The 23,249-nt window shown below is 42.9% G+C and overlaps 1 protein-coding gene across 1 annotated transcript in view; it reads left to right on the forward strand.

Annotated features, from left to right (window-relative positions):
- The window catches only part of LOC122557447 (transmembrane 9 superfamily member 2-like), a 127,607-nt gene that overhangs the window by 34,645 nt on the left and 69,713 nt on the right, over positions 1-23,249 (forward strand). The window contains exons 3-5 of the mRNA XM_043705203.2: positions 10,934-11,027; positions 17,408-17,535; positions 19,215-19,344. Coding sequence (XP_043561138.2) covers positions 10,934-11,027; positions 17,408-17,535; positions 19,215-19,344 — 352 coding nt within the window. The remainder of the gene's footprint in view (positions 1-10,933; positions 11,028-17,407; positions 17,536-19,214; positions 19,345-23,249) is intronic.

Consider the following 23,249-nt stretch of genomic DNA (forward strand, 5'->3'; position numbering starts at 1 on the left):
TCTGATCCCCAGCATCTGCAGCCCTCACTTTCTCCGAGTTGATTTTAACCTACTGTGAGTTCTCTTGCAAGGATGCCTTCCTTGAAGAAGCTCTCCTCCTCCCTCTACAAGGATCTCAGTGAGTCCCTCTCTCACTGCACACCCCATGTCATCTCCTCTGCCCTGAAGCTCTTCAGCCACGTCCTCAAACAGACTTGCTTCCTCAGCATCTGTCTACGGAACCGACTGACCCTGCATGGACTCCGGACTACGTTCAGACCAACAAAATTTGGACCCAACCAGGACAACCAGTACCTACAACAAATCCGAAGCCTCCAGCAACAGACCTCCCTCCGGATCCTCTGCTCCGCGCTTGCAGCCTTGCGCTGCTACCGACATTCCCTGCAATTAGCCCTACCCCAGCTCAGTACAACACTCTCACAGACCTGCAAAGGTCCTTTACTCCTCTTCAGCCACAGAAGAAACCGTACACTAGACAAACGGTTCTTCCTAGCCATATCGGAAATTAAAGACAGTAAGTATCAAAAACTTTCATGTACTTACCCCCACACTCCGGATTCCTCAACCGTTCCAGAATGTTCCATCGGCCTCTGGAAGTGCTCGGGTGCCATTAACCATCCGGCCGCTGCAGCAACCGCCACTGCGAACCATGACGTCACTTCTGCTCCCACCGACCATGCAACCTCTGCGATTGCTGCCCGGACAACCGCCTCCACGATCGCAAGGAAGACCATCGCCGACAGATTTGTGGCCTCCGTGGGCTCCACAGCCACCAGGAACAACACCGTTTCTGCATTCGCTGCAGCCACTTCTGCCCCCGGAGTTGCCGTCGCAGCATCTAGTTCCGCCCCCAGTGACGTCACTCGCCTACACACCGACCACGCCAAATGTGTCCCCGCCCCCGCGCCGATCCCCGCTCCAGCCCCACACCAGGTCCTAGCTCCCAGCCCTGCTGTATTTTCACCATCCCTCCAGACCTACCCCTCTCTGAGGATGAAAGATCATTCCTCAGAAGAGGCCTCACCTTCACCCCTCTACGCTCTCGGATTAACGAATTCAACACGCGGCGAGACGTTGAACAATTCTTCCGCCGCCTTCGCCTCCGCGCCTACTTTTCCAACCAGGACACTCGACCACCCTCTGACGACCACTTCTCCCGCCTCCAACACACCCCATCCACCTGGACACCCCGTGCTAGCCTCTTATCCGCCCTCGATCTCTTCATAGCCAACTGCCGCCGTGACATTGACCGCCTCAACCTCTCCAACCCTCTCAACCACTCCAACCTCTCACCCTCTGAATGCACAGCCCTCCACTCCCTCCGCTCCAACCCCAACCCCAACCTCACCATCAAACCTGCAGACAAGGGAGGCGCGGTGGTAGTTTGGCACACCGATCTTTATATTGCTGAGGCTAAACGTCAGCTTGCGGACACCTCCTCCTACTGCCCCCTTGACCATGACCCCACCACCCACCACCAAACCATCATCTCCCAGACCGTCCATAACCTCATCACCTCAGGGGATCTCCCATCCACCGCCTCCAACCTCATAGTCCCACAACCCCGCACCTCCCGCTTCTACCTCCTGCCCAAAATCCACAAACCTGACTGCCCCGGCTGACCCGTTGTCTCAGCCTGCTCCTGCCCCACCGAACTCATCTCTGCATACCTCGACCCGGTCCTGTCCCCCTTAGTCCAAGAACTCCCCACCTACGTTCGGGACACCACCCACGCCCTCCACCACCTCCATGATTTTCGCTTCCCCGGCCCCCAACGCCTTATCTTCACCATGGACATCCAGTCCCTATACACTTCCATCCCCCATCACGAAGGCCTCAAAGCCCTCCGCTTCTTCCTTTCCCGCCGTACCGACCAGTACCCTTCCACTGACACCCTCCTTCGCCTGACTGAACTGGTCCTCACCCTGAACAACTTCTCTTTCCAATCCTCCCACTTCCTCCAAACCAAAAGAGTAGCCATGGGCACCCGCATGGGCCCTAGCTATGCCTGCCTCTTCGTTGAATATGTGGAACAGTCCAACTTCCGCAGCTACACTGGCTCCACCCCCCCCCCACCTTTTCCTCCGCTACATTGATGATTGTATCGGCGCTACCTCGTGCTCCCACGAGGAGGTTGAACAGTTCATCCACTTTACTAACACCTTCCACCCCGACTTCAACTTTACCTGGACCGTCTCAGACTCCTCCCTCCCCTTCCTAGACCTCTCCATCTCTATCTCGGACGACCGACTCAACAAGGACGTAACGTCGATTCTTCTTCTCCTTTGCTGCCTGACCTGCTGCGCTTTTCCAGCAACACATTTTTAAGCTCTGATCCCCTATCTGCAGTCCTCACTTTCTCCCAGTTTGAAAGAGAAGGCAAAATCAGATGTAATGGTGTTACAGTTAAATAAAGGTAATTACAGGGGCATCAGAGGAACAGATCAAACTTGACTGGAAGCAGAGCCTAGTGGTTTCTGGGTATAATTGAGGACAGTATAGAGGTTCATCCCAAAGAAAAGAAAGATTATCCAGAGGGGTGGATTATACCATTACGGCTGACAAAGGAAGTCAGGAAATGTATCACAGAAAAAGAGAGCCTATAAAATAGCCAAGAGCACTGGGAAATCAAAAGATTGGGAAGGCTACGAAAACAAACAGAGGATAACAGAGAAATAAGGAAGGATAGGATCAAATGTGAAGGAACGCTAGCCAGTAATATTAGAAATGATAGTAAAAGTTTCTTTCAATACATAAGAAACAAACGAGAGGCAAAAGTAGAGATTGGGCCATTCCGAGTTGATGCAGGACAGCTAGTGATGGGATATAAGGAAATAACTGAAGAATTTAAATACTTTGTGTCTTCACAGTGGAAGACAGGAGTAATATTCCAACAAATAAGGAGAGTCAAGGGACAGAGTTGAGTATGGTAACCATTACAAAAGATAAGGTGCTAAAACAGCTAAAGGTCTAAAAATTGACAAATCTCCTGGCCCCGATGGACTACATCCAAGAGTTCTGAGGGAGGTGGCTGAAGAAATAGCGAAGGCATTGGTTGTGATCTTTCAAAAGTTCTGGAGTCAGGGAAAGTTCCAGATGATTGGTAAATCACTATGTAAACCCCCTCCCCCCACTTGTTCAAGAAAGGATCAAGACAAAAGATGGAAAATTATAGGCTGATTAGCCTAACCTCGGTTGTTAAATTCTAGAATCCATCATTAAGGATGAGATTTCTAAATTCTTGGAAGTGTAGGGTTGAAATAGAACAAGTCAGCATTTAGTAAGGGGAGATTGTGTCTGACAAACCTGTTAGAATTCTTTGAAGAAGTAACAAGTAGGTTAGACCAGGGAAACCCAGTGGATGTTATCGATCTAGACTTCCAAAAGGCCCTCTGATAAGGTGCCTCACAGGAGGCTGTTGAGTAAGGTTGAGGGCCCATGGTGTTCGAGGTGAGCTACTGGCATGGATTGAGGATTGGCTGTCTGACAGAAGGCAGAGAGTTGGGATAAAAGGTTCTTTTTTGGAATGGCAGCTGGTGACAAGTGGTGCCCTGCAGGGTTCAGCGTTGGGGCCGCAACTGTTCACTTTTATATATAAATGATCTGGATGAAGAGACTGGGTCGTTCTGGCGAAGTTCGCAGATGATACAAAGTTAGGCAGACAGGCAGGTAGTACTGAGGAGGTGGGGAGGCTGCAGAAAGATTTAGACAGTTGACCCATCCAAATGCCTCTTAAATGCTGCAATTGTACCAGCCTCCACCACTTCCTCTGGCAGCTCATTCCATCCACGTACCACCCTCTGTGTGAAAATGTTGCCCCTTAGGTCTCTTTTGTATCTTTCCCCTCTCACCCTAAACCTATGCCCTCTAGTTCTGGACTCCCCCACCCCAGGGAAAAGACTTTGTCTATTTATCCTATCCATGCCCCTCATAATTTTGTTAACCTCTATAAGGTCACCCACTTAGCCTCCGACGCTCCAGGGAAAGCAGCCCCAGCCTGTTCAGCCCCTCCCTGTAGCTCAGATTCTCCAACCCTGGCAACATCCTTGTAAATCTTTTCTGAACCCTTTCAAGTTTCGCAACATCTTTCCGATAGGAAGGAGACCGCAATTGCATGCAATATTCCAACAGTGGCCTAACTAATGTCCTGTACAGCCGCAACATGACCTCCCAACTCCTGTACTCAATACTCTGACCAATAAAGGAAAGCATACCAAACGCCGTCTTCACTATCCTATCTACCTGCGACTCCACTTTCAAGGAGCTATGAACCTGCACTCCAAGGTCTTTGTTCAGCAACACTCCCGAGGACCTTACTATTAAGTGTATATGTCTTGCTAAGGTTTGCTTTCCCAAAATGCAGCACCTCGCATTTATCTGAATTAAACTCCATTGGCCCATCTGGTCCAGATCATGTTGTAATCAGAGGTAACCCTCTTCGCTGTCCACAGGTTATCAGGATTCTGTCGGAATATGGATTTGAAGTTACAATCAGATCAGCTGCTGTCTTAGTGAATGGCAGAGCAGCTTTGCAGCGCTTAATGGCCTACATTCTAATTAGCATACTTTTTTACATGATATTCATGTATGAATGATTTCCTGTTTAATTTCCTTCTCCTCGATTTTGTTTCTTAGCATCATCTTTTGCTGCATCTGAAAATTCTACGTGTTGGTTTTCAGGCATGTGTGGTCAGTACTGTATTCACTCGGATTTGCTGGTAACGATCCTCACTGGATTGTGATGATGAGGAACCACCCTGGCAATTCATTACTGTTGCCCTTCTCTCTAGTTTCAGGCAATCAAAACTAATAGTGTCAGTGCATTGGTAGCTCAGTTTTAATGTCACAACATGTGAAATATTGTGATCTGGTGATTCAGTATGGTGTGCATGTAATGACTAAGCAATTGTGGGATTATTATAGCAGCCACTGCATTGCAAGTCACACTCACCTGGTCATGAGCTAGGTGGCACGGTGCCTATTGGTTAACACTGTTGCCTCTCAGGGACCCAAGTTCGACTCCACCCTGAGGCTACTGTCTGTGAAGTTAAAAAAATCACACAACACCAGGTTATCATCCAACAAGTTTCTTTGGAAGCACTAGCTTTTGGAGCACCACTCCATCATCAGGTGGTTGTGGAAGACACAATTGTAAGGCACAGAATTGTGGAAGACACAATTGTAAGGCATTGTCCCTGTGTCTGCATGAGCTTCCTCCCTGTACTCCAATTTCCTCCCACAGTCCAAAGATGTACAGGTTAGGTGGATTGGCCATGCTCAATTGTAGGTAAAAACAATGACTGCAGAAGCTGGAAACCAGATTCTGGATTAGTGGTGCTGGAAGAGCACAGCAGTTCAGGCAGCATCCGAGGAGCAGTAAAATCGACGTTTTGGGCAAAAGCCCTTCATCAGGAACCCTTCCAATTAAACCTGTTGGACTGTAACCTGGTGTTGTGTGATTTTTAATTTTGTTCACCCCAGTCCAACACCAGCATCTCCAAATCTTAAATAATTCAGGCATTCTCCAGCAGAAAAGGCTGCTCATTGGTTGGCAAGTGGATTTTGCTTTCCCCATGGCAAAGTTTTGGCCAATCGATGGAGAGCTCAGAACTTCCCGGACTCCTAGGTAATTGACAGTGTGCAAAGCTCAAACTTATTCCATTTGTTTGCAGAGGTGTCAGTGTGTGAACATATTGCTTATAGAGAAGCAACTTTATAAGCTTGATATAATTCTTTTAGTTAGTTGCTTGCATAGTTCTTGGCACATTCAAATTTGTGCAAATGCTACCTGATTGAGGAATTGCATCGAACAGTAGTGCTTTTTGGGTTTTGCCAGTTGTGGACTGGTTGATTTGTGGTGTAAATTCTGCTCATCATAAATATACTGTTTGATTAAATCAGTCAATTACTGCAAGACATTGGTATTGAATTTCATATATAGTTTGTTATATTGTGTGGTCGGCAGAATCCACTGGTGTAGTCAGTGTAGAGTAAAACTGCTTGCTTAACCTGTTTTTCAGAAGTAATTTGAGTAAATCAACATTTTTTTGAATGTATGTTTGGACTTTGATCAGTAGGCAGAGAATAATCATCTGATAAGCACTATTGTCCTGCTTGGTAATATTTAACAAGCTAGGTGTTGCAAAAGTTGAGTGTAGTGGTAGCAAAGAAGACTGCAAGCCAACGTCCTGCAGCCTGTACTGGATCTGTACAGTGTGTTGGAGGCAAATCAAGGTTTTCGTGAGAAGTAGCTGATTAACTGAGCAGAGAAAATTTCCCTGAGGAAAATCATTGACACACAAAGCTGCTTCAACGGAGAGCCAGCATCAATGTCATCAGCTAAAAGACCACCTTCTGTGTTGTAACCATGCTACAAATCTATGACCTGCATGTTAAAAATCATTTTTACCAGCTTTATATGGAATGATGTGTGCATAACTGTTTCATTTTCAAACCAAGTTACTGAGAGGATGCAGCTGTTGTTCAGTCTTTGATTATACACTGCCTGCTCATTGTCATGCCTGTCTGAACGGCTCTGGGGGAGGGAACTATATAGATGCAGCTTGATGAAGTGAAGGTTTCAGAGCTGCTGATGAGCTGAATTGCTGCTGGACTTGAACTAGCTGAAGCAATAAAGTTTAATTCTAACATCTATTATTTTTGTACACCAAGCATCATGGAAAATTGTCACAGAACAGAAAACTTGTCATTTACTTGTCATGTCTGTACTGGTTGACTGAGCAACATGGATTTACGCGATCCACCTGACCATTTCCCCACTACCTTGTGCATTATTTCACACTTTTTTAAAATATAATTTACTACCCTCTTGAATGCCTCAATTAAATCTGCCTCTACCAGCTTAGAAGTGGTGCATTCCAGACCTGAACCACTCGCTGTGAGAAAGTTTTTTGTCTTCCATCACATTTATTGTTTCAGCAAATTACTTTAAATCTGTACATTTCAGTTCTTGAAACCTTTGAGTGCAAACAGTTTGTTACTGTCTACTCTGCCCAGAGCCGCCTTAATTGTGAAGATGTCAGACCAACCTCCTTAATTTGACAGGATGGTCTTTCCTTCCCCAAACTGCTGTCTTTGGAGCAGCCCCTTTAGTTGATTGACCCAATTATGCAATTTGGTTTGGTCAGCTACTTCTGTGACTTTTACCTACTGAAATTTCTTCTCTGGAACCATTCTTGTGAATACTAACCATTTAGGCTGCAGTTTGTGGAGCAGTTTGCATAGCCTGTGCTCTTCACAGCATTGCTCCCCACCCCAGATCATAAAGATCCAGTGAGCCATTGAACAATGTGGGTTAATTCCCACACCTTGGGAGTTTTCTATCATTGAGGACTGTCATTGATGACAAAGTTCAACATTGCTGTCGGTGTTCTGAGGAACATTTGATGACAATAAAGCCTAGCTGAGCACCAAGCTCGTGGTCTCTAAGGCAGCCATGTTTCCTGCCCTTCTGTCTGACCATGAGTCCAACACTATGTACCTCAAATACCACACCTGCCTCTCCAAATTCCTGTAAATTCATTCACAAGATAAACAGGATAGTATGACGCATGTACATGTGTGTGCACAATCAATTAACCCAAAATATTCACTCTGATTTCTCTCCACAGATGCTGCCAGACCTTAAATTAGATTAGATTAGATTACAGTGTGGAAACAGGCCCTTCGGCCCAACAAGTCCACACCGACCCGCCGAAGCGAAACCCACCCATACATTTACCCATTACCTAACACTACGGGCAATTTAGTATGGCCAGTTCACCTGCTGAGGTTTTCCACCAGTTTTTGATTTACAGCATCTGCAGTCCTTTTGGTTTTTATTAGGTACTTCTCTCAGGCCAATCTTTCCATTATGCAGACGATGGTTATTGTCAATTAGCTTCCAAGCAGTGCATCCCTGACTCAAATGACTTGCTGTGTGAAAAAGATTTTTTTTCTTGCATCACGTTATCATTTCAGCAAATAACTTGAAACACTTATACACTTACACTTGATCTGTTCTTGGCAGCTCATATAATCCATTTGCCTGAGACAAAACTTCCAAAGTGAGCTTTATACTCTGAGCTCTGACATGGCAAGTGGTTACCAGGAGAGCACAGGAAGCTTAGAATCCTTCAAATTCTCCCTGGGAAAATACATAGCACCACTGACTCATGGGAATCTCGAGTCCAAATCAAAGAAGCCAAGAAACAACCTATTTCTGACTATCACAGATGGAGAAAAAAGTTGTCATAGCTGTGATAGATCCAGTATTTGTTCATTTAGTCACAGAAAATGGATGGAATGAAAGCATCTTCAATCCTAAGGTATCTAAGTAGGGTATTCCATGTTATCGAGGAGAAAGTGAGGTCTGCAGACGCTGGAGATCAAAGCTGAAACTTTATTGCTGGAACAGCACAGCAGGTCAGGCAGCATCTAGGGAACAGAAGATTCGACGTTTCGGGCACATGCCCTTCATGTTATTCCATGTTATCTAATCATAGTATCCCTGCAGTGCAGAAGCAGACCATTCGGCCCATTGAGACCACACTGCCCCTCCAAAGAGCATCCCACCCAGAAACCCATCCCTGTCATCCCATTTTTCCCATGACCAGCCCCCTAGCTCCCTGTACACAATGGGCACCTTAGGCCAATCTACCCTAACCTGCACATCTTTGGACTGTGGGAGGAAACCAGAGCCCTCTGGAAACCCATGCAGACATGGGAAGAATGTGTAAACACCACAAAGACCGCCATCTGAGGCTGGAATTGAGCCTGGTATCCTTGTGCTGTGAGGTAACAGTGTTAACCACTGTGCTGCCGGTGGAGACTGAGGGATGTCTAGTCCCAGTAATGGAACTATTCTTTGGGTCCATTGGTTTGTTAGACTGACAGGTTAATGGTTAGCAATGACTGTTGACTTCCTATTAAGATATTGAATTGCTGATTTTACCCAGCGTTTCTTTATTGTGACGAGATCAGAGTGCAAAAAGAACAGTCATGTTGATTTAAAACTTGTCAACTATAAATTATGAAGGACTGCAATTGTTAATTGTAAATAGAGCCCTGATGCTAACCAGTGGGTACAGTTGCTTGACATTTTTGAAATACAAAGGAACCTCAATTATCTGGCATTCGATTAACTGAATTTCAGATTATCCGAACAAGATTGCAAGGTCCCGATGCTTGGCTAACAATGTTATCTGGCATTTGACTTAACCCTTCCCATGTCCTTTGGATAATCTAGGTTCCTCTGTACCTTACATTTGTAAATGTTAAATTCTTGGAACTTTTAAATTGGAGGGACTTACTATTTAATCTAATTGTTATTTTAACTTAGAGTAGGAATAGATTAAAAGGCTTATTGTACCTGCTTCACTGATTGACTGAAGTTTGATTTGAGCTTCAACTTCACTTTTCTACCTTCGCTCGCTCTCTCTCTCTCTCTCTTGCGCGCTCTCTCGATTCCCTGGTGGACCAAAAATCATCATTCATCTGTAAATCTATTCAATAATAGAATATCCCCAATATCTGGCCTCAGGGAAGTATCCTCTTTAAAAATGTTAGTGGGGTCACCAGTTCCCTTGTGGATCTTTAAAGTGGGATATAGGACTGGATTGGTAAATCTGCCAGAATCAGGGAGGACATGAGTGAGCTCATGGGTGTTTAGCACAGTGCAGTGAGTATTATCAGCTTTTTATTCTTAAACTGCAATGATGGAATTTGTGTGAATGTCTGGATTTTTTAGTCCAGGCTTCTGGATTGCTAGTTAGAATCATAATCACATGGTCATACACAGATTTTTAATCAGCTATTCAGATATATTATACTTTCTAGAGCATGAAGGACGTGAGCCCAGGCCTTCTGACCCAGAGCTGTCTCAACCCTCAACCATACTGCTGTATAAAATGCTGAAACCGGCAGATATGATATTCCCATGGTATCCAATGTACAAAACAGACTGAGGGGAGAAGAAAACCTGAAGGAACTGCACATGTTGGAAATCTGAAACAACAGAAATTAGACAATCTCAGGTCTGGCAGTATCTGTGGAGAGGAATCAAAATTAGTATTTCAGGTACTGTTCTGTAGTTGAAGTACTTGAACGGGATGGCATTCTGGTGTGAAATTCCATATCTTTCAGATAAATATGTTATACCTTGGGTGTCTGTGTTTACAAATACTTAAATAATTTAAATACTTAATGGATTATGAAGGTTTCCAGGTTGTTGAGATTCTAGGGCTCTTGTGAGGGGATGAGCAAGATGTAGTGCAAAGATCAGATTTCGGTTTGTGCTGAACAGTGGAGATATGGTGATGGGTAAGTATTCTGTAGTTTATAATATTTATAACTACGATATTTATGTCTGGGAGTATTTATGCAGTTCTTCTCAAGATTGAGTCCAGTTTGCATGTGGTAGGCAGGTTTTCTGGAGTGAATAACCCTTCCTTGTTTAGCGTTCTGTGTTACATATAACGAGGTTTTGCTTGTTTGCTGAGAAGGGTTAGCAGATCCTCCAGCTGTGTAACTATGGTATCATGTTGTTTATCAGGTGTTCATTTCATAGTGAGGATTTGTTTAAATCCTGAAGGGCCCTCTATTGTGCATGTCATCAAAATGCGCATTGCAACACAGTTCATATCAATCAATGAAATTCAGGTTGCATATGACCCCTGAAGGTATCATAGTTTGATTTTGCATGGTCATTTAATTTTTGAAACATTCAATGTTGAGCCTTTGCTTAAGTTCCTTTCCAAACTGTAAATTGTGCTGGAAATGTGACAGCTCACATAGTTGCTGCTTCCCATTTTTATTAACTGTATAAGATTGTTTCCTACAGTCTCACAGGTTGTATTAAAATTAATATTTACTATTGTTTGCTTGTTAAAGCTGGAATTGACAGTATAATTACCATTTAGTTTACTTTTTAAAGGTTTGACTTCTGTCAGAATGAAACTGAGAAAAGACCTTCTGAAAATTTGGGACAGGTGTTATTTGGAGAGAGGATAGAGTCCTCGCCATACAAGGTATTACATTTTGTGATTTTTTTAAAAAAAAATGTGATTGACAGTGAAATGGTTCAATTACAAGCATTGTATATCAACCTATTTTACTTTTTCAGAGTCTGAGGCTAATCTGAGGAGGGTACTTACATTGAGTTGCGTTGGATATACAGCATAGAAACAGGCCATTTAGCCTAACTGGTCTATGTTTATGCTGCAGAGGAGACTGACTTCCTACTTTATTTCTGTCAGTCAGTGTATTTTTGTATACATTTCCCCCTCTTATATCCTCATCCTAAATACCTGAGACACTTGGTCACAAACTAAAAATCAATTTTTTTGACCGAGCTTTTGGTCAGTTCAATTAGTTGTGACATTTCCTGGGAAAAACTCAGTTAAATTTTATTTGATTTCTGTCAGTTACTTGGGTTTTTTGTTGACATTGTGGCAGAACAAAAATCTTGTAATTTGGCAAAATGTACAGCTAGATGCATATAAATGCAAGTTATTAATTTGTATTTGGTAAAATCATTTTTGCATTCACTTTAGTCTTGAACATAAAGTAGGTTGATCAATCTGTCAAACTTGCTCTGCCATTTTTTTGCAACAGCTCTTCATAACCCGCATCTCAGTTTTAATGCCTCCCCTTATTCAGTAACTGTCCTTTGGCTTGAGAATCCTCCGGTAGTGGGAATATCTTCTCAACATATACACTGTAAAGTCCCCTCAAAATCAAGATCACCCCTCGTTGTTCCGAACTCTACATTAATATGGCCTTTGACTCATCAAGAACAACTAATGAATAATCTATTTAACCCAGGAATTAGCCTAATGAGTCTTTTTTAAATTGTGTTCAATGCCCGTTATCTTTTTCAACAGGGGTGGTACCAGGGGACTGGAGAGTGGCGAATGTTGTGCCTCTGTTCAAAAAAGGGAATAGGGATAACCCCAGGAATTACAGGCCAGTTAGTCTTACTTCGGTGGTAGGCAAAGTAATGGAAAGGGTACTGAGGGATAGGATTTATGAGTATCTGGAAAGACACTGCTTGATTAGGGACAGCCAGCACGGATTTGTGAAGGGTAGGTCTTGCCTTACAAGTCTTATTGAATTCTTTGAGGAAGTGACCAAGCATGTGGATGAGGGTAGAGCAGTGGATGTAGTATACATGGATTTTAGTAAGGCATTTGATAAGGTTCCCCATGGTAGGCTTATGCGGAAAGTCAGGAGGCATGGGATAGAGGGAAGTTTGGCCAGTTGGATAGAAAACTGGCTAACCGGTCGAAGTCAGAGTGTGGTGGTAGATGGTAAATATTCAGCAGGGAGCCCAGTTACAAGTGGAGTTCCGCAGGGATCAGTTCTGGGTCCTCTGCTATTTGTAATTTTTATTAATGACTTGGATGAGGGAGTCGAAGGGTGGGTCAGTAAATTTGCAGATGATACAAAGATTGGTGGAGTTGTGGATAGTGAGGAGGGCTGTTGTTGGCTGCAAAGGGACTTAGATATGATGCAGAGCTGGGCTGAGGAGTGGCAGATGGAGTTCAACCCTGTCAAGTGTGAGGTTGTCCATTTTGGAAGGACAAATAAGAATGCAGAATACAGGGTTAACGGTAGGGTTCTTAGTAAGGTGGAGGAGCAGAGGGATCTTGGGGTCTATGTTCATAGGTCTTTGAAAGTTGCCACTCAGGTGGATAGAGCTTGTAAGAAGGCCTATGGTGTATTAGCGTTCATTAGCAGAGGGATTGAATTCAAGAGTCGTGAAGTGATGTTACAGCTGTCCAAAGATGTGGAAGCTTTGGAGAGGGTGCAGAGAAGATTTACCAGGATGTTGCCTGGAATGGAGAATAGGTCGTACGAGGATAGGTTGAGCGTGCTAGGCCTTTTCTCATTGGAACGGAGAAGGATGAGGGGTGACTTGATAGAGGTGCATAAGATGATCAGGGAAATAGAGAAGAGTAGACAATCCTACTTTTTCCCCGGGTACAACAGAGTGTTACAAGGGGACATAAATTTAAGGTGAAGGGTGGAAGGTATAGGGGAGATGTCAGGGGTAGGTTCTTTACCCAGAGAGTGGTGGGGTCATGGAATGCGCTGCCTGTGGGAGTGGCAGAGTCAGAATCATTGGCGACCTTTAAGCAGCAATTGGATAGGTACATGGATGGGTGCTTAAGCTAGGACAAATGTTTGGCACAACATCGTGGGCCGAAGGGCCTGTTCTGTGCTGTATTGTTCTATATTCTAAAACTTATCCAGAACTCCAGGTTTGGCCTCGTGAACACACTCTACAGTCGTTCCAAGACTTCTGTACTTTTAACTTCCAACCTCAGGTAATCAAGGCCAAAAATTCATTTGCCCATTTAATTACATGCTGCAACTACATGCTACCGTCTTATTTCATATACAAGAATGTCCAGTTCCTTCTACACTTCTCCACTGAAACAATCTGCATTTTTGAGGAAAAACCCAAAGAACTGCAGATGCTGTAAATCAGCAACAAACACAAATTGCTGGAAAAGCTCAGCAGGTCGACCTGAAATGTTAACTGATTTTTGTCCTGCTGAGCTTTTTCAGCAGTTGTTTGTGTGGCTTTTTTATTCTTCCTTTCAAAGTGCATGAGCTCACTTTGCTACATTAAACACTGGCTGCCAAGGTTTGCCTACTTACTCAGCCTAACGATATACCCCTCTGTTAATGTCCTTGTTGCAATATGCCGTCCCACCTAGATTTGTATCATGAGGATATTTAAATATATTATACTCTGCCTCTTCCAAGTCAATTATATAGATGTTAAATAACTGAGTCCTTTGGACTGATCCTTGTGGTAATCCACTAGTTGTCTTTTCAAACTGAGCCCCATTAATGCCCATTCTATCTTGTGCATTAACCAATCCTCAATGCATACCAATACATTACTCCCACTATGATGGGCTCCTGTCTTATGCAATTTTTTTGATGTGCCCCCTTTATCAAATGTTTTCTAAAAATGCAAATGCATCTCCCTTTTGCCTTTATCAACTGTCTTCTAAGAAGTCTAGCACATTCATGAAGTATGACTTCACTGTCACACAACATGTTGCCTGAGTTAAGCTTCTCTAAATGTTCTGTTATTTCTTCCTTTCATATTGGACTCTAGCATTTTCATAACAAAAGTTCGGCTGACTGGCCTACAGTTTGCTTTCTGTCAGTCCCTCACTTTGGGGTCAGTGGCCATAGTTCTATTAGTTTTAAAATAGTGATGGAAAAGGATAGACCAGATCTAAAAGTTCAAGTCCTAAATTGAAGGAAGGTTAGCTTTGATGGTATTAGGCAAGACTTTCAAAAGCTGATTGGGGGCAGATGATTGCAGGTAAAGGGATGGTTGGAAAATGGGAAGCCTTCAGAAATGAGATAACGGGAGTCCAGAGACACTATACTCCTGTGGAAGGCTGTTAGATGTAGGGAATACTGGATGACTGGAGAAATTGAGGGTTTGGTTAAGAAAAAGAAGGAAGCATATGTCAGGTGTAGATTAGATCGAATGAATCCTTAGGCAATAAAGGAAGTAGGAGTATACTAAAGAGGGAAATCAGGAGGGCAAAAAGGGGACATGAGATAACTTTGGCAAATAGAATTAAGGAGAATCCAGAGAGTGTTTACAAATACATTTTAAGGACACAAGGATATCTAGGGAGAGAATAGGGCCCCTCAAAGATCAGCAAAGTGGCCTTTGTGTGGAGCCACAGGAGATGGACGAGATACTAAACGAGTACTTTTCATCAGTGTTTACTGTGGAGAACGATATGGAAGATATAGAATATAGGGAAATAGAGGGCAACATCTTGCAAAATGTCCAGATTACAGAGGAGGAAGTGCTGGATTTCTTAATGCACAAAAGTGGATAAATCCCCAGGACCCAATCAGGTGTACCCTCGAACTCTGGGAAACTAGGGATGTGATTGCTGGGTCCCTTGCTGAGATATTTGTATCATCGTCAGTCACAGGTGAGGTTGGGTGGAAGACTGGAGGTTGGCTAACGTGGTGCCACTGTGGTAAGGACAAGCCAGGGAACTATAGACCGACGAGCCTGACCTCGGTGGTGGGCAAGTTGTTGGAGGGAATCCTGAGGGACAGGATGTACATGTATTTGGACAGGCAAGGACTGATTAGGGATAGTCAGCATGGCTTTGTGTGTGAAATCACATCTCTCAAACGATTGAGTTTTTTGAGGGAGTGACAGAGGATTGATGAGGGCAGGATGGAGGATGTGATCTGTATGGACTTCAGTAAGACTTTTGACAAGGTTACCAGTAGGAGACTTGTTAGCAAGGTTAGATCGAATGGAATACTGGGCAAACTAGCCATTTGGATACAGAACCGGCTCAAAGACAGAGGGGGGTGGTGGTGGAGGAGGGTTTCTCACAGATTTGAGTACTGTGACCAGTGGAGTGCCACAAGGATCTGTGTTGGGTCCACGACTTTTTGTCATTTAGTATAAATCATTTGGACATGAACATATGAGGTATAGTTAGTAAGTTTGCAGATGACACCAAAATTGGAGATAATGTAGATTACAATGGGATCTTGATCAGTTGGGTCAATGGGCTGAGAAGTGGCAGATGGAGTTTAATTCAGATAAATGCGAGGTGCTGCATTTTGGGAAAGCAAATCTTAGCAGGACTTATACACTTAATTGTATGGTCCTAGGGAGTGTTGCTGAACAAAGAGACCTTGGAGTGCAGGTTCATAGCCCTTTGAAAGTAGAGTCGCAGGTAGATGGGATAGTGAAGAAGGTGTTTGGTATGATTTCCTTTATTGGTCAGAGTATTGACTACAGGAGTTGGGAGGTTATGTTGCAGCTGTACAGAACATTGGTTAGGCCATTGTTGGAGTATTGCATGCAATTCTGGTCTCCTTCCTATTGGAAAGTTGTTGTGAAACTTGAAAGGGTTCAGAAAAGAATTACAAGGATGTTGCCAGGGTTGGAGGATCTGAGCTATAGGGAGAGGCTGAACAGGCTGGGGCTGTTTTCCCTGGAGCGTCATGTTTACTATTGCTGATGTGGCTTTTAATTCCAGATTTGTTCACTGAATTTAAATTCCCTATCCTGCCTTCGTGGAATTTGACCTTTTCTCAATATCATTAGCCCAGAGATCAGGACTATTAGGCCAGTAGCATTTCCATTATGCCTATAACCCAGAACATTATGCATCACAAAATGTGATTAGTCCACTCTGAGACTTCCATAGACTAGTGATTTTTGAGATTTGTAGCTCAGGTTGATAAGCATGGAAGTTAGCTCACTGAGCTTAAAGGTTTGTTTTCAGATGTTTCGTCACCATACTAGGAAACATCATCAGTGAATATTTCCAGTGAAGTACTGGTGGAATGTCCTACCCCTCGATTTATAGATCTTGGTGGGTGATGTCATTTCCAGTTCCTTTTTTTTTCAAGAAAAGGTAGATAGAATCTAAACTGATGGAGTTCTGGTTAGAATGCCATGCCTCCTAAGAATTTTTGTGTGTCTTTGTTTCGCCTGTCCTAAGATGTGTGTGTTGTCCCAGTCAAAGTGGTGTCCTCCTTTGTCTGTATGTATAGAAACTAGTGCTCGCTGGTTGTGTCTTTTGGTGGCCAGTTGGTGTTCATATATCCTGATGGCAAGTTTCCTGCTAGCAGACCTTCTGTGGAGTTTCTTGCAAGTGGCTTTCAATCATCCCAAAGTAGTGGAAAGTGTGATATAAATCAGTGATTTGTAGCTAATGAAACACTATTGAAGCAATGACACTGTTGCAGTATAGATCATGTGGCAGCTGTGCACAGCAAGCACTCAAAAGAAGCGGTGAAGTAAATGATTCGGTAAAATTACACATTCTGTTAAAAGACTAACACATTTCTCTTTTCAAGTCCTTGCTTGTCTGATATTTACTCCTGGTGCTCCCCATTTCCACCTTTACCTCTCCTTTTTGGCAGGGTGCAGTTCATGCCTGGTAGCTAGTCTTTGTCTGCTGACAATTTTCTCTGCCGCCTTGGCACCTGTTTCCATTCAATGTAACTTTGTGATATTGATGAATCCACTATCACTAAGTCCTTGAGCCAAATGTTCAAAAAGTTGCATTTGTGCATGTATTAGCCCTGACAAAGTAGCTTGCTGACTTTGTGAGCAAGAATGTGGAAGAGTGATTTTGTATTTAAGTATTGCATGGGATTTCTTTGGTCTAACAGTCAACTGAAAGTATCAGTTGATTCTTGTTCTGCTCAACGTACACGTTGCATTACAATGAAAAATACCAATGCTAAGTTTTCCAGTGGTATGTAAGATTGTTATATAATTATTACATTGGAATTCTTTTCTTTTACTTTATGATAAAGTCTGAATGTCTTAGCAATTAAGTTCAGGAGGTAAAATAACCCTTTTCCCTTCCCTCAACAGTTCACATTTAACAAACCTGAAGCATGTAAACCTGTTTGTATGAAACCCTACAATCCACAAGATAGGCAGAGTGCAGACAAGCTTTCTTTCATAAAGAAAGGAATTCTCCTGAATTACCAACACCATTGGTAAGTGCATAGAACAGCAACAATACATCTCAATAGTGTTGGAGGTATTTCTTCGATCTTCAACACTTTTCAATGAAACTGTGGTCCAGTTAAGGAATATTACGTGCATCTGCAAAAGGTATAAACTCAGTGCAGGTCACTTAGCTCAACCAATCTTTTAGTATTTACACACTGTTCCACTCGATTCATTTCAGCTTTTCAACGTTAGCAGTCTGGCAGTATTTTTGCACAGAAAGCAGGGTCAATATTTTTGGTCTAGTGACCCTTTGTTAGAACTGATTGTAGCTTGGAAAAGGTGGTATTTATGATGAAGACTTGGGGTTGGTAAGGGGAGCAGGGTGAACGATAGGTAGAAATGGAATCCAGAGAAAGAGCAGCAGTTGCGTAGACAAAGGAGTGTACAATGAATGCGGTGGGGAGAGAGAAATGCTGCTAATGGGGATGATCAATGGATGTAAATGATTTGGCTGTGATGAAAGCAGCCTATGCGATGACAGAGCATAGGCTGGGACTCTGGATTATATGTCCAGTGTCATTAGGACTGTTTGACCATGGAGTTGACTTGGAAATTGATCTAAGGGTGGAACTGGAACAATCCCTGTTGAGTGATCAGAGTCAACTTGCCTTTTTGAATTGAACAAACAGCTTGGAGTGACTTTGTTTGTTTATTTGTGCGTTGGCCATGGCTTTGCCATGGGGAATCTAGAGTCTATTTACCCAGCCAATCAGTGCCTTGTTTCTCATTCAGTATAAAGTTTTGTCCCAGCAGGTTTTATTTACAATTCAGTCCTACCAAACAACTAACATCTATACGGATCCTTCATGTGTGTGTGTACATAGAACAATATATAAGAAACTACCATATATAGAGCTTTCAATGTAATGAAATGCCTTTAAGGCAAAGTATGCTATTGGGTCGCAAAAGAGTGATGAGGCCAAGTGACCAGCAACTTGAAAATAACCTGAGCTTCTTCAGCCTCTCTTCATAGATGAAATGCACCGTTCCAGGCAACCTCCTGGTGAATCTCCTCAGCAGCCCCCCCAGTGCAATCATCTTCCTATAGTGTGGAGACCAGAACTAGACACAGCACTGCAGCTGTGGCTTCTACAAAGCCCTGTACAGCTCCAATATGATCTTCCTGCTTTTGTAATGTATGCTGCAACGGATAAAAATGTATATGGGGCACTTGCCTTTAACTGCCCTATTAACTTACTCTGCCACCTTCAGGGATTTGTGGACAAGCATCTGAACAAGTCCTTAAAAAAAAGACTGGACGTGAATCATTAACTCTGTTTTCTCTCCAGATGCTGCCAGTTCTGGTTAGCAGCTGTTCCAGTTTTTGTTTCCGATAAACTGGCCTCTGCAGCTTTCTTTAAGTTTAGACATGGAGGCGTGCACTTCGATTTTGAGTTTTGGGTAAACTTCAGTCAAAAGCAAATGTCAATTTTACAGCTGTGATCTGTCTATCTTTCTGATCAATGGGGATGTCCCCACTCATACTTCAATTTTGAACTTTGCAAACAGCACTATTTATATAGCAGCCTGGTAACATCGCAATGTGAAAAATTGCTTAATTTTTGCAAGTTAAATTTTGATGACACTGCATTGAAATTCCTGTTCTTTACTATCTTGTGTAATTTGAAAAACAACAAAACCCTCCTGTCATTGTTCATTGTAGGATTATTGATAACATGCCTGTCACATGGTGTTATGATGTAGAAGATGGCCAAAAATTTTGTAATCCTGGATTTCCAATTGGATGCTTTGTTACTCAGGATGGCCGCCCAAAAGATGCTTGTGTCATTAATGTAAGTTGCCTTAATCTTTAAATAACTGTTTGTCTTATGCTGCCTCTTCCTTATTTTTAAGTTTTTAGTTGATTAAAATGTGACGTCTTGGGTAGAATTACAAAGGTTGTTTGAGGCAAAAGGGTTATTGGCCCTGTGTTTATCTTTATGCTCCACTTGAGCCAGCCCTAATCCTTCTGAACAAGTTATCTCTCCATTTCTTCTTGCATTTGACCTGTTTTTTTCTGTAAGTGCATCCATGTCACTCACTTTACCCACTTATTATCTTCTGGATAACATGCTTCTCCTGAATTCCTTTATGGATTCATTAGTGACTGTCCTGCATTTGACACCTTCATGACTTCCCCCATAAGTGGAAATATCACCTCTGCGTCAACAATGTAAAATAGATTCATAATTTGAATGCTTGTTCTTTTCTGGAATTGGGTGACCCAGCCTGCTCTGTCTGTCTTGATAGCTATATCTTTTCAATTATAATTTTATTTTGTAATTACTGTGTTGGTTTTGCATCCTTTATGATATGAACGCCATAATTGTGTGCAGAACAATCAACTCGTGTGTTCTGACCTCACTAATGCAACTTGTCAGCTTTTTTCAATTTATTCAGACAGAAAAAGACCCCTGTACTTTGTACATTTCAGAACTTCATTGATTTGAGTTGTTAATTATAATTTGTGTGCACTTAAGTATTCCTCTTCTAACTCCCATTTCAATTTTTTTTTTAGGAGTATCAGGTATCTTTGACCTCAGTTTAGGGACATCATTTGATGTGGTTACTTCAGTTGTTAGGATAGATTGAAGAAGTTGAGACACTTCGACTTGGAGAGAAGAATGCAGAGAGGAGATTTGATGAGAGGTTTTCAAAATCACGAGTGGGCTGGGTAGAGTAGATGCTGTTTCTGCTTGAATAAAATAAGAGAAGGTATTGATTAAAAATGACATTTGGATAAAGCAAGGGTGATGGGAGAAAACCTTTTCTCAAAGCAAGTGCACAGGGTCTGAAATGCACTGCCTGGAAATATTGGGACAAGTTCAGTTGAGACATTCAAGAGGACACTGGATAATTATTTAGAAATGGTTTGCGGGAATATGGGAAAAGGCAGGAGATTGGCGCTAGGTTATAGAGCCAGTCCAAGCTCAATGGCCCAAGTGGTCACCTCTACAGTAACAACACAGTGACTATGTATATTGACATTTTGGTATTTATTTCCATTTGCGAGAGTTACAATTAGCTTCAACAGATGCACATTCCTTAAGCTTCAAAACTATCTCTGTCTTGGTTTTGGTTTTATTCATTTGTGGAAATCCCTGGCAAGGCCAACATCAATTCCCTGCCCCTCATTGCCTTTGAAAGGTGGCAAGCTGCTTTTTTCCATTGCTGCAGTCTGTGGGATACAGGTGTACTCAGGGAGTTCCGGTATTTTGTATCAGCGACTGTGAAAGAGTGGCAATTACAGTTTCAAGTAACGATGGGATGTGACTTGGAGGGGAAACTTAAGGTGGTGGTGTTTCACTGCATCAGCTGTTCTTGTGCTTTTGGATGGTAGAAGTTGTGGGTCTTGTGTTCCTTTTTATTTAACTTCACTTTTGTACTTAACTGCATCCTACATACTAAAAACAGCTAGTGGTTTACCTATGTTAAATGGATTCTAGAACATAGAACATGCCAGCACAGAACAGGCCCTTTGGCCCTCTGATTTCACAGGCCAGTGCAACAATCTGAAGCCCATCTAACCCACTATTCCATTTCATCCATATGTCCATCCGATCACCATTTAAATGCCCTTAAAGTTGGCGAGTCTACTACAGTTGCAGGCAGTGCATTCCACAGTCCTACTACTGAGTAAAGAAACATCTGTCCTACATCTTTCACCCCTCAAGTTAAAGCTCTGTCCCCTCGTGCTTGTGTTCACCATCCAAGGGAAAAGGCTGTCACTGTCCACCCTATCAAACCATCTGATTATTTAATGTCTCAATTAAGTCACCTCTCGATCGCCTCCTCCGTAACAAAAACAGCCACAAGTCCCTCAGCCTTTCCTTATAAGATCCCACACTCAAATACCAGGCAGCATCCTAGTAAATCTCCTCTGCACCCTTGCCAAAGCTTTCACATCCTTCTTATAATGCGGTGACCAGAACTGTACACAATACTCCAAATGCAACTGCACCAGAGTTGTGTACAGCTGCAGCATGACCTCATGTCTCCAAAAGTTTATCCCCCTCTCAATAAAAGCTAATACACTGTCTGCCACCTTAACAACCCTATTAACCTGGGTGGCAGAGTTCAGGGATCTGTGTACGTGGACACAGATCTCTCTGTTCATCTACACTACCAAGAATCTTACCATTAACCCAGGACTCTTTTTATTCTTGTTGCTCCTTCCAAAGTAAATCACCACACTTTTTTTATTTCATTAAACCCCATTTGCCACCCCTCAGCCTAGCTCTGCAGCTTATTTATGTCCCTCTGTAAACTGCAATATCCTTTGGCACTGCCAGCAACTCCACTGACCTTAGTGTCATCCGCAAATTTACTAATGCATCCTTCTATGCCCTCATCCAGGTCATTTATAAAAATGACAAACAGTAGCTCCAAAACAGATCCTTGCGGTATACCATTGGTAACTGAACTCTAGGATGAACATTTCCCATTAGCCACCATCCTCTGTCGTCTTTCAGATAGTCAATTTCTGATCCAAACTTCTAAACTCTCCTCCATCTCATGCCTCCTTATTTTCTGCAATAGCCTACTGTGGGGAACCTTAATAAACACCTTACTAAATCCATATACACCACAACGACCTCTTTACCCTCATCCATCTGTTTTGTCACCTTCTCAAAGAACTCTAAGGTTTGTGAGGTATGACCACCCTTCTCAGAGGTGTTGACTATCCCTAATTGACTTATTCATATCTAGATGATTATAGATACTATCTCTTAAACTATTTCCAAAACTTTACCTGTGTTTACCCACAACTGAAATTACCGGGGCTGTCTGTGTTCCCCTTCTTGAACAAGGGAACAACATTTGCTATCCTCCAGTCTTCTAGCACTATTCCTGTAGACAATGATGAGATAAAGATCAAAGCCCAAAGGCTCTGCAATCTCTTCCCTGACTTCCCAGAGAATCCTAGGATAAATTCCATCTAGTCCAGGGCTCTTAGCAATTCTCCAAAGTGTGAAAATCGATAATATCTCCTTGTGCACGTATTTTTCTCATGTGAATACTGATGAAAAATGTCTAGTGCTTTCCCTATCTCCTCAGAGTCCATGCACAACTTCTCACTACCAACCTGGATTGGCCCTAATCTTAGACTAGTCATTCTTTTATTCCTGATATACCAATAGAAAGCTTTAGGGTTTTCTTGATCTTATCTGCCAACAACTTCTCATGGCCCCTCCCGGCTCCTCTTAGCTCTCTCGTTAGGTCTTACTTGAGTAACTCTTAACTCTCAAGTGCCCAAACTGAGCTTTCATGTCTCATCCTAACATAAGCCCCCCTCCTTCCTTTTGACAAGAGATTCAATTTCCTTATTAAACCACAACTCCTTCGCTTGACCACTTCCTCCCTGCATGACCACTACATACTTATCAAGGAGACACAGTAGCTGTTCCTTGAATAAGCTCCACATTTCAATTGTACCCATCCCCTGCAGTTTGCTTCCCCATTCAATGCATCCTAAACCTTGCCTGATCGCATCATAATTGCCTTTCCCTCAACTATAACTCTTGCCCTGTGGTATATACCTATCCCCCTCCATTGCTAAAGTAAACATGACCAAATTGTAGTCACTAGCACCAAAGTGCTCACCTACCTCCAAATCTGACACCTGGCCAGGTTCATTACCCAGAATCAAATCCAATGTGGCCTCTCCTCTTATTGGCCTGCCAACACATTGTGTCGA

The sequence above is a fragment of the Chiloscyllium plagiosum genome, unplaced genomic scaffold, assembly GCF_037043375.1.
Source record: "Chiloscyllium plagiosum isolate Xiang-an unplaced genomic scaffold, Cpla_swu_hap1 HiC_scaffold_11, whole genome shotgun sequence".
NCBI lineage: Eukaryota > Metazoa > Chordata > Chondrichthyes > Orectolobiformes > Hemiscylliidae > Chiloscyllium > Chiloscyllium plagiosum.